This window comes from Canis aureus, chromosome X (genome assembly GCF_053574225.1).
Source record: "Canis aureus isolate CA01 chromosome X, VMU_Caureus_v.1.0, whole genome shotgun sequence".
NCBI classification, from domain to species: Eukaryota; Metazoa; Chordata; class Mammalia; order Carnivora; family Canidae; genus Canis; species Canis aureus.
In genome coordinates, this window is record NC_135649.1 from 75,517,347 (window position 1) to 75,532,153 (window position 14,807).

Consider the following 14,807-nt stretch of genomic DNA (forward strand, 5'->3'; position numbering starts at 1 on the left):
GCTGATGCTGGTCCCAGCAATATCTCATAATTGCAGTACCTTTAACTTGTGCAATTGCTTGACACAGGCTCCTGCTTGACACGAGAGACTCCACTTTGCTCTCTACAATGTGCTCTCAGGAAGGAGTCAACGACAGTGCTAAGAGGAGGAGGGACTGGAAGACCATTCTGAGAGATAGCTACCTATCAGACCTTATATTCCACAAGTTCACAGGTCATTTCATCCATCCCTCTGGTTTTCCTTTTTTTTATTTGACATTCAAAAAGATACAAAAAATAATACAATGGGCACCTATGTACTTATTATCCAACATAAGAAATAATTTATTACAAATACATTCTTCCTCTTCTCACTCTCTGCTCCTTCCCTTCCTTTTCCTTCCTTCCATTTTCCCATTCTCATCTCTGTATGCTCTTGAATTTGGCATGTGTCATTGTCATATTTTTGGTATAATTTCTGTACATATGTATGCATCCCTAAACATTATGTGGCATTTCTTTGTAGGTTTTTTAAACTCATATAAGTGGAATAGATATAGATGAGATAAAGCTGTATAGAAAAGAAACCAGAGGAGTGATGAGCATGGAATTTAAGGTTGCTGTGGCATCATAGCTTTTATTTTTTTAAATTGTTTAAAATTTTTTATTTTATTTAAATTCAACCAACAGTATAATATTAGTTTCAGAGGTAGAATTCAGTGATTCATCGGTTGCATATAACACCCAGTGCTGGGATGCCTGGGTGGCTCAGTGATTGAGCATCTGCCTTCAGCTCAGGGCCTGATCCCAGGGTCCTGGGATTGAGTCCCACATTAGGCTCTCTATAGGGAGCCTGCTTTTCCTTCAGCCTATGTCTCTGCCTCTCTCTTTGTGTCTCTCATAAATAAATAAATAAATAAAAATATTTTAAAAAAACACCCAGTGCTCAATACATCATATGCCCTCCTTAATGCCTATCACCTACTTACCCCATCTTCCCACCCACCTCCCCTCTACCAACCCTCAAATTGTTTCCTATACTTAGTCTTTGATGGTTTGTCTCCCTCTCTGATTTCATCTTATTTGCTTTTTTCCTCCTTTCTTCAATGATCATCTGTTTTGTTTCTTAAATTCCACATGAGTGAAATCATATAATTGTCTTTCTCTGATTGACTTATTTTGCCTAGCATAATACCCTCTGGTTCCATCCACATCATTGCAAATGGTGAAATTTCTTTTTTGATGGTTAATAGTCCATTCTTTATCCATTCTTTATCCATTCAACTGTCCATGGACGTCAGGGCTCTTTCCATAGTTTGGCTATTGTGGGCATTACTGCGATAAACATAGGGGTGCAGGTGCCCCTTCAGATCACTGTGTTTGTATCCTTTGGGTAATTACCTAGCAGTGCAATTGCTGGGTCATAGGGTAGCTCTATTTTTAACTTTTTGAGGAACTTCAATACTGTTTTCCAGAGTAGGTGTACCAGCTTGTGTTCCTACCAGCAGTGTAAGAGTGTTCCCCTTTCTCTGCATCCTCGCCAACATTTGTTGTTTGTTCATTTTAGCCTTCTGACTGGTGTGAAGTGGTATCTCATTGTGGTTTTGATTTGTATTTCTCTGATGCCAAGTGATGTGGAGTATTTTCTCATGTGTCTGTTGGCCATTTTGAATGTCTTCTTTGGAGAAATGTCTGTTCAGCATGATACCTTTTAAATTGGGTGGCAGGTTCACCAAGCTTAATATAGTATTAAAAATAAGTAAGTAAATAAATAGAGAAATAAGAGTACCTTGTGTGGACTAGTGATGAGTGTCTCATGGACTGAGAGTTAGTATTAATCCAATTCTGTATACCAGAGAGTAAAACAGCAATGATAGAAGATAGGCAATATATTGTTTGTATATTGCCTATCTGGCCTATACTGTTTGTATATTTGTATATCCAACTACAACTTTTATTTTTCTCATGCAATAAGATTTGTGAGATTCATTCAAGTCTTTTAACTTTTAAAGTCAAGTCTTTTAACTCCTACACCTATTTCTCCTATCAGACTAGGCCTTCTCCAAAGTTCCCTAGAGTGCTAAGTGTTCAGCTCTTTCAATATAACCATTCCTAGCCAGCAGCCTGTGGCCATCTTAATACTCTTACCACTCATCTCCACTATGATATGTAGGTCTCACTAGCCTGCTTAAATTCCCAAGTACACTCTAGGCAAACACCCAGCTTATTTCATCCTTCTAGAAGTCTTGCAAATATTTTGGAAAAGAAAAGGCCCATGCTAGCAATGATTGTGTGGCTTACTGCTTCCTTTTTCCCATATATGTATCTTACAAACACATATAAAGATTGATGCTGGGGTCTGAGACAGGGTCTTTGGATGTAGGACAAAGACTTTCTCTACGAGCATTTAGTTAACCAACCTATCAATGTCATACTGCTAAGCTAACCTGCCTAAATTTGACCAAACTAACCTCTGTTGGTACTCCAAAACAATGGCAGTCTTAGCGTCTTGCTGAGCCCATGAGCCAACTCTTATGGCACCTACTCTGCACATCCCTACAGTAAAAAAGCCTTTTCTTCCTTCCTACATAGGATCTGATCCGAAGAGACATCCTGTACTACAAAGGCCGCATTGACATGGATAAATATGAGGTAGTTGACATTGAAGATGGCAGAGATGATGATTTTAATGTCAGCATGAAAAATGCCTTCAAGCTTCACAACAAGGAAACTGAGGAGATACATCTATTCTTTGCCAAAAAGCTGGAGGAGAAGATACGCTGGCTCAGAGCTTTCAGAGAAGAGAGGAAAATGGTACAGGAAGATGAAAAAATTGGTAAGTGATCTAAGAGAAGAAAGAATATGGCTATGAAGAACATAGAGGATTTGAATTAGTCTTCATTTTTCTAGAAGCAGAGGGGAATATTTCTGGTGCAAACTGACCTAATCCACTTTGGTGGTTTCCTATTATTAGGCCCTTTTCGGCAGATATAGTCTTTACTAATCAGAGTTAGGTAAGAGTTATAATTTGGCCTCCCTTACAGCCTCATAACTAGATAAGACTATTACACTGGAAACAAACTTTAATATCATTTTTCCTAAACATATAAACATTTATTAACAAACAAACACAAAAGCAATCATACAACCTGTTCTGTAATCTCAGTGGAGTCCTAGTTTTATTCTTAGATACATGGCTGTATCTTCTGTAGAGAGGTTAGTCAAGGAAGAGTTGCTGATATTATAGCAACATAATTCAACTAACTTTCTTGTTAGAGTCTGGTGACAAAATCCTTTAAGGGATAGGACATACCACCTGTTTTCAATCTTGAGTTTAAGGCTTCCTTCTGAAGGGTAAAGGCTATAGGGCTCATTGGAATTTTATACCCAGGTCTGGTGAGGGCTAAAGAGCATTTAGTACATTTGTGGCTAGTACACATCTTGAATAACATTCATTTTTACCAATGAAAATTCATTTTTAACATGTGTTAGGCTGCATTAAAGTGACTGAACTGCTGGGAGTAGTGGCTTTTGAAGCAAAGACTTCTGAGTGTTTAATGTGTTAACAAATCACCTCTTGAGTGTGTATGCCAGATTAAGACACTTCATATGTTAACTAAATGTCCCTAGAACATAGATTAAAATTAATGTGCATGTATATATCAGCTCTCTGTATGAAAGCATTTAAAAATAAGTTACAGAAAATATAACTGGCTCTAAAACTATGATCACTTGCATGATTCAGAATCACACTAAACCATAATTTTTTTGGCTTTAAAAATGTTTTTCCCCTTTGCCAGGGGGTATATAACTGGCAGAGAGATTTTTCATGCTGCTTTCTAACTGGGATTTAGGTGCCATAGACTATAGTTTTGTGGTTTACAAAGTATCATCTGGTCTGTTGCTCACAGTGCTGCCATTCCAGCATAAAAATACCAAACAGCCAGGCTTTGTAATTCCCTGAGAAGACAGAGTTCCTGTTTTTGCTCCACTTGAAGTGAGAGTAGTATTTTATATTAAAACATTTACCAATGTTTTAATTGGTAAACATTTACCAATGTTTAATTGGTATATTAAAACATTTACCAATGTTTTAATTGGTAAACATTTACCAATGTTTAATTTACCAGCTCAAGCTGGTAGAAACTGCCTCTAGAAAAATGGGCCTACTCATTGAGTCCAAATGCAAATGATTTTGAGAGTGCAAATGGATTCTTCTCTCTTTCAGTGTTGGGGATTTAAATGGTTAAGAGATAAAGAAGAATGATCAAAAAGACACACCTTAGTCTAATGCTAGTCCTTGCCTCAGGTTTGGGGTATAGTGCACATTAATAATTCACTTTGAGTCCCATTGAAGCCAAATTGCTTTTAGCATATGAGCACTGCAATGGAACATGGTGTACAGTGGTACAGAAATGCTACTGGGTTGCTTCTCTCAGTGGTAGGCAGAAGCAGCCTCTGATACCACCTAGATTATTAGACCTATTAAAGGAATTGTCTTAGTATGCTTTATGCAGACCCTAGATCAACTAGAAGATCCCCACCATTTTTTCTGGTTCCAGTATAATATTTCCCACACAATTCCCTAATAACCTGTAACTTTAAGAATCTGCTTCTAATAGAAAAGCTTCCAGAAATTACATTTTTAAAAACTTTTTGCTTAGTTTTTGTAAAGATTTTATTCATTTATTCATGAGAGACAGAGGGAGAGAGAGAGAGAGGCAGAGACACAGGCAGAGGGAGAAGCAGTCTCCATGCAGGGAGCCCAATGCAGGACTCGATCCTGAGACTCCAGTATCACGCCCTGGGCCAAAGGCAGGTGCCAAACCTCTGAGCCACCCAGGCATCCCTGAATTTTGCTTAGTTTTCATTTAAATTCCAGTTAGTTAATGTACAGTGCAATATTAATTTCAGGTGTAAAATTGAATGATTTAACACCTATACACAATGCCTGGTGCTCACTGCAGTAACTGTACTCCTTAATCTCCATCACCTATTTAACACCTCTGCCAGACCACTTCCCCTCTGGTAATAATTGATTTGATTTCTATAATTATTAGTCTTTTTTGGTTTGCCTCTCTACTTCTTTCCCCTATGATCATTTGTTTCTTAAATTCCACATATGAATGAAATCATATGTTGTCTTTCTCTGACAAACTTATTTTGCTTAGCATAATACTCTCTAGTTCCATCTGTGACGTGGTACACACACACACACACACACACACACACAGGAATATTACTCAGCCATAAAAAATAATGAAATCTTGCTATTTGCAAGGACATGGATGGATCTATAAAAATACCTTCCGACAGATCTATGTTATCTCTTCTAAAACATTAAGTTTTTTTCTAATTACAATACTTTTTATTATAGGAAATTTGGGGGGAAAACACAGAAAAATTAAAAAGAAAACTAAAAATCACATAAGATTTACTCTACCCAGAGAGAACATTTGTAAATGTTTGATATTTTTACATCTAAACAAAAAAACCCCTAGGACTAAGGTGGTTGAATCATTCTGTCTCCTCCATTCTCTACCTCCCTATGATGAACAGTTCTAATATTACATCCTCATTTTGCATGTACAATCATATCATTAGGATTTCCCTAAATCATTTATTTTAAAATTTTTCTCATTGTATTTATTTATTTTTTTTTAAATTTTATTTATTTATGATAGTCACACAGAGAGAGATAGAGAGGCAGAGACATAGGCAGAGGGAGAAGCAGGCTCCATGCACCGGGAGCCCGACGTGGGATTCGATCCCGGGTCTCCAGGATCACGCCCTGGGCCAAAGGCAGGCGCTAAACTGCTGCGCCACCCAGGGATCCCTTCTCATTGTATTTAAATTCAATTAATTAACATATAGTATATGATTAGTTTCAGAGGTAGAATTTAGTGATTCATCAGTTACATATACACCCAGTTCTCATTCCATCAAGTGCCCTCCTTAATGCCCATCCCCCAGTTACCCCATCTCCCCACCCACCTCCCTTCCAGCAACCCTCAGCTTGTTTCTAAGAGTCTTTTATGGTTTGTCTCCCTAGTTTCTTTTTTTTTTTTAATATATGTGGATTTTCAACTTAACATTTTTTATTTTTTTTATTTTTATTTCTTTTTATTTATGATAGTCACAGAAAAAGAGAGAGAGAGAGAGAGAGAGAGAGAGGCAGAGACACAGGCAGAGGGAGGAGCAGGCTCCATGCACCGGGAGCCCGACGTGGGATTCGACCCCGGGTCTCCAGGATCGCGCCCTGGGCCAAAGGCAGGCGCCAAACCGCTGCGCCACCCAGGGATCCCTGTCTCCCTAGTTTCATCTCATTTTATGTTTCCTCCCTTCCCTATCCCTAGGTGCATCTGTTTTGTTTCTCACATTCCATATATGAGTGAAATCCTATGGTATTTGTCTTTCTCTGGTTGACTTCTTTACCTTAGTTATACACTTATACACTTATACCTTAGTTATACACTCTAGTTCCATCCACATCATTGCAAATGGTAACATTTCATCCTTTCTGATGGCTGAGTAATATTCCATTATATATACTGCCTCTTCTTTATCCATTCATCTATTGGTGGACATCTTGTCTCTTTCTATAGCTTGGCTATTGTGGACATTGCTGCTATAAACATTGGGGTGCCCCTTTGAATCACTATGTTTATATCCTTTAGATAAATGTGTTGTAGTGCAATTGCTAGGTTATAGAGTAGCTCAATTTTTAACTTTTTGAGGAACCTTCATACTGCTTTCCAGAGTGGCTGTATCAGCTTGTGTTCCCACCAGCAGTGAAAGAGTGGTCCCCTTTCTCTGCATCCTTGTCAACACTTGTTTCCTGACTTGTTCATTTTAGCCATTCTGACTGATATGAGGTGGTACCTCACTGTGGTTTTAACTTGTATTTCCCTGATGCCAAATGATGTGGAACATTTTCTCATGTGTCTGTTGGCCATTTGTATGCCTTCTTTGGAGAAATGTCTGTTCATGTCTTCTGCCCACTTCTTGACTGGATTTTTTGTTTTTTGAGTGTTGAGTTTGATAAGTTCTCTATAGATTTTGAATACTAGCCCATTATCTGATATGGCATTTGCTAATATCTTCTCTCATTCTGTAGGTTCCCTTTTATTTTTTTTGACTATTTCCTTGGTGTGCAAAAGCTTTTTTTTTTGCAAAAAATTTTATCTTGATGAAGTCCCAATAATTCAGTTTTGCTCTTGCTTCTCTTGCCTTTGAAGATATGTCTAGCAAGGAGTTGCTGCAGCTGAAGTCAAAGAGGTTGCTGCTGTATTCTTCTCTAGGATTTTGATGGATTCTTATCTCACATTTATATCTTTAATCCATTTTGACTTTATTTGTGTGTGTATGGTGTAAGAAAAATGGTCCATTTTCATTCTTCTGCATGTGGTTATCCAATTTCCCCTAACCATTTGTTGAAGAGACTATCTTTTTTTCCACTGGATATCCTTTCCTTCTTTGTCAAAGATTAGTTGACCATAGAGTTGAGGGTCCATTTCTGGGTTCTCTATTCTGATCCATTGATCTGTGTGTCTGTTTTTGTGCCAGTACCATACTGTCTTGATGATTAGAGCTTTGTAATACAGCTTGAAGTCTGGAATTTGTGATTCCACCAGCTTTGGTTTTCTTTTTCAACATTCCTCTGAGGTCTTTTCTGGTTCTATACAAATTTTAGGAATATTTGTTACAGCTTTATAAAAATGCTGATGGTATTCTTATAGAGATTGCGTTAAATGTGTAAATTGCTTTGAGTAGCATACACATTTCAACAATATTTGTTCTTCCAATCCATGAACATGGAATATTTTTCCATTTCTTTGTGTCTTTCTCAATTTCTCTCATAAGTGTTCTGTAGTTTTTAGAATACAGACCCTTTACCTCTTTAGTTAGGTTTATTCTTGTGTTTTCTGGTGCAGTTGTAAATGGGATCCATTCCTTAATTACTCTTCTGACAAAAGGAGAATTAAAGCCCAATATCCCTGATCAACATGGATGCAGAAATTCTCACCAAATACTAACAAATATCTAATAGTATTTTAAAAGAATTATTCACCATGACCAAGTAGGATTTATTCCTGGCTTGCAAGGGTGGTTCAACTTCTGCAAATAAACCAATGTGGTATACCACATTAATCAAAGTAAGTACAAGAACCATATGATTCTCTCAATAGATGCTGAAAAAGCATTTGACAAAATACAACATCCTTTCTTGATTAAAATTCTCTGCAGTGTAAGGATAGAGGGAACATACCTCAATATGGTAAAAGCCATATATGAAAGACAGTGAATATCATCCTCAACTAGAGAGCATTTCCTCCAAGGTCAGGAACACAACAGAGATGTCTACTCTAACCACTGCTATTCAACATAGTGCTGGAAGTCCTAGACAACAAAAAGAAATAAAAGGCATCCAAATCAGAAAAATAAGTCAAACTTTCACTCTTCTCAGATGACATGATACTCTATGTTGATCACACAAATGACTGTACCCAAAAATTGCTAGAAGTCATACAGGAATTCATCAAAGTGGATGATATAATGCACAGAAATCAGTTGCTTATCTATACCCTAAATCACTTAATATTTTTTAAAAGATGTATTTATTTATTAATGAGAGACAGAGAGAGAGAGAGGCAGAGACACAGGCAGAGGGAGAAGCAGGTTCCATGCAGGGAGCCTGACATGGGACTTGATCCCAGGTCTCCAGGATCAGGCCCTGGGCTGAAGGTGGCACTAAACCACTGAGCCACCCGGGCCGCCCTCACTTAATATTTTTAATCATCATTTTTATGGCTATTATATAAATTTACCATAATTTTTTTCTTTATTTTTACTTTTTAATGATAAAATAAATACATGATTATAATAACCACTTGAACACATACCAAAATATAATAAATTTAGCATTATTTTCCCTTCACTATCACTCCTATGCTATGTGAGATAATTAGTATAGGTGTGGTGTATCTATTTCCATACTTGTGTTTATATAAACCTTTATACAGATAAGACTTTTTAAAAACTTTTCTACTTACAAAAATTATACCAATCATATTACTTTATAACTCATTTTTAAACTTAATTTATCATAAGTAACTCTTCAGGTGAAGAATATAGTATTTAACTAAAATTCCTTCTATCAGTCAGGATTCAACCAGAGAAGTACAACTCATAGAAGATGTGTTAAGAGATTTATTATAAGGAATTGGCTTATGTGATTACAAAATCTGGCTAAGCAACTCCAAAATCTATGGAGCAGGCAGGTGGAATGCAAAATCGTGGGCAGGCTCAAACTCATGAGCACAGTCCAAAGCTGTCATCTACAGGCAGGAAGATCATGAGAAGGATGGGACTCCACATACATGGGCTAAAGCTGAAGAAGAATTTCTTCTCTTTTGTAGGTAGATCTCAATCCTGTTTTTTTAAGTGGTAGAAACACCATGAACCCTATACACTTCATACATTTTTAAGTGCATAATATAGTAATATTAACCATAGGCTCAATGTTGTAAAGCAGATATATAGAACTTATTCATACCATGTATAAGTGGAACTAGAGTTTTGATAGGATTGCTTTGAATTTGTAGATGGCTTTCAGCAGAATGGATATTTTAACAATATTGTCTTCTAGTACAGAAACAAACAAACAAAACCTAAAGACCAATATCCCCAATGAATGCATATGAAAAAGTCCTTAATAAAACAGCAACAAACAGAATTCAGCAACACAATACAAGGATCATACACCGTAACTAAGTCCGATTTGTCCCTGGGATGCAAGGATGCCTTAACATATGCGAATCAATTAATGTGATACACCACACTAATTGAATGAAAGATAGAAATCACATGATCAGGGGATCCCTGGGTGGCTCAGCAGTTTAGCACCTGCCTTTGACCCAGGGCGTGATCCTGGAGTTCCAGGATCGAGTCCCACATCGGGCTCCCTGCATAGAGCCTGCTTCTCCCTCTGCCTATGTCTCTGCCCCTCCCCTCTCTCTCTGTGTGTTTCTCATGAATAAATAAAATCTTTAAAAAAAAGAAATCACATGATCATATCTACAGATGCAGAAAAAGGATTTGACATTACTTATTCTTTCATGATAAAAAACTCACAAGCTACTATGTATACAAGAAATTTACCTGAATATAATAAAGGCCATATATGAAAGGGCCTACAGCTAACATCATACTCAAGGGAGAAAAACTGAAAGCTTTTTCTCTTATAACAATGACAAGACAAGGATGCCCATTTCACCACTTCTATTCAACATTGTAGTGGAAGGCCAACCAGAGAAAATTAGACAAGAAAAAATAAAAGCATCCAAATGGGAAAGGAAGAAGTGAAGTTATTTCTGTTTGTAGATGATATCATTTTATATATAGATAACCTTAAAGACTCCACAGAAAATGTTTTTTCTAATAAATGAATTCAGTGAAGTTGAAGAATATGAAAATAACATGCAAAAATCAGTTGTGTTTCTATACACTAACATAAACTATCTGAAAAAGAAATTAAGCAAATAGTCCTAAGTATAATCACATCCAAAAAGGGTGGATGGATTTCTTTATTCTTAGGAATAAACTTAACCAAGGAGGTAAAAGACTTGTACACTCAAAAATGTAAAACCTTGCTGAAAGAAATTAAAGAACATATAAATAAATAGCTTTAGTATTGTTAAAATGTCCATTTTACCCAATGCCAGCTATAGATTCAATGTGGTCTTATCAAAATTCCAATGGAATTTTTTACAGAAATAGAAATAACAATCCTAAAATTCACAAAAGATCCATCATGGGTAAAGATATTTGAGAGAGAGGAACAAAGCTAGAGGTATCACACTTCTTGACTCAAAATGTATTACAAAGCTACATTAATTAAAACAGTATATTACTGGCATAAAGATGGGATATAGATGGATGGAATAGGATAGAAAGCCTAGAAATAAACCCACACATATACAGTCAACATATCTTTGACAAGGGTACCAAGAATACACAATTGGGAAAGGATGGTTTCTTCGATAGATAGTGCTGAGAAAATTGTATATCCATATGCAAAAGAATGAAACTGAATTCCTACTTTATACTGTACGTGAAAATTAACTCAAAATGTGTTAAAGATTTAATTGTATGACCCCAAACTGTAAAACTCCTAGAAGAAAATAGAGGGAAAGAGCTTCTTGACATTGATATTGGAAATGATTTTTTGGATATGACACCAAAAGCATAGTCAAAACAAAATTACAGCAAAATAAAATGCTTCAGCACAGCAATGGAACAGAATGAAAAGGCAACCTATGGCATCAGGTAAAATATTTGCAAATGATATATTTGATAGGAGGTTAATTTCCAAAATATATAAGTAACTCCTACAACTCAATGGTGAAATATCAAATAACTTAATTTTAAAATTGGACAAATGACTTGGACAGTTGAGTACCTTTTGCTATTTGTTTTTTTCTTCCTTTTGAAACTTTTCTTTACAAAAATGTCTTGTAATCTCTTATCTTTTGACTCATTATTTTCTTCTATGTTTTTGCCTTTGGTTGTGAAATATTTTTCCACTTCACACCATACTTTATTCATGACTCTTCATTGAACAGTCTCTTAACTCATGTTTTCATTTTTTTTGCCTCTGTATATTGTGAAATTCATTTTTGTAACTAAATATTTGTTCAAATTTCTCACCATTTATTTCCTTTTCAAAACTTTTGATATATCTTGCCAAAACTACTCTTTCAGAAAAGTTGTACTAATTTATACATTTAAGAAAGCTGTGTTTTTTTATAACAGAGTCATGTATTTCTATGTTATAGGCTTTGAAATTTCTGAAAACCAGAAGAGGCAGGCTGCAATGACTGTGAGAAAAGTCCCTAAACAAAAAGGTAAAGCTGCCTTTAACTACCACCACTCCACCAGCCCCACTTTCTCTATCTGTGAGACTGGGAAGCCATAAACTATGTGACTATATATACCCAGGTTTGTTTCCAGGCTGAAGTTCACTTGGGGTGATGGGGATTGTCTGGGTTTCCAGGTATTCCTGATGACATGTGGCAAATGGCCTTAAAGACATAAGGCTTAGCCATTAGAAATGATGAATACCCACCATTTGCTTTGACGTGGATGGAACTGGAGGGTATTATGCTGAGTGAAGTAAGTCAATCGGAGAAGGACAATCATTATATGGTTTCACTCATACAGGGAATATAAGACATAGTGAAAGGGATTATAAGGGAAAGGAAAGAAAATGAGTGGGAAGAATCAGAGAGGGTGACAAAACATGAGAAACTCCTAACTCTGGGAAACGAACAAGGGGTAGTGGAAGGGGAGGTGGGTAGGGGAATGGGGTGACTGGGTGACAGGCACTGAGGTGGGCACTTGACAGGATGAGCACTGGGTGTTATACTATATGTTAGCAAATCGAACTCCAATTAAAAAATATATACAAACAAATAAAAAATTAAATTAAAAAATAAATTAATTTTTAAAAAGACATAAGGCTTAGGAGTAAATAGTGTAAGGTAGTTATGTCTACAGATAGTTCTTGGTAGTAGAAAGGGAGGTGGGCAGGGGCTTGGGGTGGCTGGGTGATGGGCACTGAGGGAGGCACTTGGTGGGATGAGCACTGAGTGTTATGCTATGTGCTGGCAAATTGAGCTCCAATAAAAAAATTTTAAAAAAATTGGACTTCAGAGATCAATAAGCTTCCATAAAAAAATAAATAGTTCTTTAGGTACAGGAAAAATATAGAATTTCTGTTTCTTTTCATTTTAACATAAGTGAGAGAGAGAGAAAGAAACTAAACTTTATCCACAATGTAGAGACAGATGGACAATAATAACTGTGTATAATTTTTAATAAGTGCTTTTGGAATATGTATACAATTTTCTTTGATTTGTTTGGGGGCATTTGCAAGACCAGGAGTCCCAAATCAGAATGGAGAACTTCAAACTGAACCAAGGCAGAAGATTCAGATATTCATTCTCTTTTTCTGAACCACAAACTAAAATACTTAAAAAAGGAAACTAGGGGTATCTGGGTGGCTCAGTTGAGTGTCTGACTCTTGATTTTGGCTCAGGTCATGATCCTCAGGGTCATGAGATTGAGCCCCACTTTAGGCCCCATGCTGGGTGTGGAGCCTGCTTAATATTCTTTCTTCCCCTCTGCCCCTCCTTTTCCAGCCCTCCTCATGGGCACACACTGGCACTCTCTCACTTTCTAAAAAAAAAAAAAAGGAAAGCACCTTAAGAATCAATTTGAATATGAAATGAAGCTTTATTTTCTCATTTTCATAAACTAGACAAAATTAAAATGCTTAGTTGAACAATGGGGAGTAACTACCCTTTGTTTACTTATGAGCATATTCAGTACGAGTCATTTTATATAAGTTCTTTAATTTCATTTTTATGGTACATCTTTAAGATAGACATTATTAGACTCATTTTCCAGATGAAGAAACAAGATCTTTGAGGTGAAGTGATTATGAACTTAACTCATCTTTATTCCAAGTCCACTGTTCTTCCCTCATCATCTCAGGGCTCTGCTGATTCTCTATGCTGGGAGAAAACAGCTTGCTTTTTTGTCTCACCTCAATTACTGACAAATGCTTCTATTACTGACAGCCACTGTCATTTTCTCCAGGGGTAAGTGATTTTAATGAGACCTCACTTTTCCCAGGCCCTTCTGCTTTCTCAGTAGGTTCTTTGGTTCAGAATGAGTCACCATACAAAATTATTAGATTCAAGTTGCCTGAAATTCCAGTGGCCACATAAAGCATCCTTAATTATTCCCAAATGAAGCTCCTTTTCACTAAGGAGCTATATGCCTGTGAATATCTAATTTCCAATTAAACAGTGTGCCTAGCTGGGCCCTCCCTGGCTAGACATACCTTCCTTTTAACTGCTTATTGTTTCTTGTCCTTGGGAGGCACTCACTGGTTCTTTCCCTTATTATGGAGATGTGATTATCTTCAGATAGAGAATTAAAGGCAATCACTCCTAACCTCTTGGGAGTGAAAATATGAGAGTCAGTGTTAGAAAGTTATCTGGGGTTAATGTCAGTGAAGATATGGTCTGTACGAGTAGGGGAACCCTGGGAGAGACTGTGCCCATTCCTTAGAGATATAAACAGAACAGAACTCCAGCCAGCTGGGGAGTCCTCAGGCTATAAAGAAGCTACTGGCCTAGTGGCCTGTCTGTTTCCTGGAGGTTCTTAACCCTTTAGCTTCTCTTACTATGATTCTTTCCACTGTCCTTACAACACTGACCTTCATGATGGGATGGGACTCCTTGATATCAGCATAGGTTCCCCCTAGCCTATCTGAGGCTGGCTGGTCTTTTCACTATGAATTCTTAAAGCAAAGGAACATCCATAAAACAACAAATTAGAAAACAGTCCTGCTCACTCATACCAAGCCTTTGCGTCAGGTTCCTTTTCTACCCTGTCTAGTCACAAGGCTATTCCCTTCAAGTCCTCTCTTATTCCCAGTGTTTAAGCAATTGTTCACCTGAACAGCTTTCCACCTTTAACAACAACTCTAAAGTTTTCAAAAAAACTCATTTAGCTTCAAACCTCCCAAAATTCTTTTGTATCTTCTCTATTATTTCTATTTCTAATTTTCAAGACTCTCCTAGTCCAGGATTGTAATGACTGATATATATTGAGACTCAGGGCAACTATACATGTGGAAGCAATAGTCAAACTTAGGAATTCAATGGTTATATTATGTACATGGGAAGACAAGAGAATTCTTTTAGATACCCATTAAAGCCAGTTTCCTTAACCCTTCCAGTGACTGCTTCCTGGAAA

General features: G+C 36.8%; 1 protein-coding gene across 9 annotated transcripts in view; it reads left to right on the top strand.

Moving 5' to 3' along the window:
• ARHGEF9 (Cdc42 guanine nucleotide exchange factor 9) overlaps positions 1 to 14,807 on the top strand; it is a 211,907-nt gene that overhangs the window by 173,459 nt on the left and 23,641 nt on the right. For all 9 annotated transcript variants that reach the window (XM_077889186.1, XM_077889192.1, XM_077889189.1 and 6 more), the window contains 2 exons: positions 2,571 to 2,814; positions 11,816 to 11,884. In XM_077889186.1, coding sequence (XP_077745312.1) covers positions 2,571 to 2,814; positions 11,816 to 11,884 — 313 coding nt within the window. The remainder of the gene's footprint in view (positions 1 to 2,570; positions 2,815 to 11,815; positions 11,885 to 14,807) is intronic.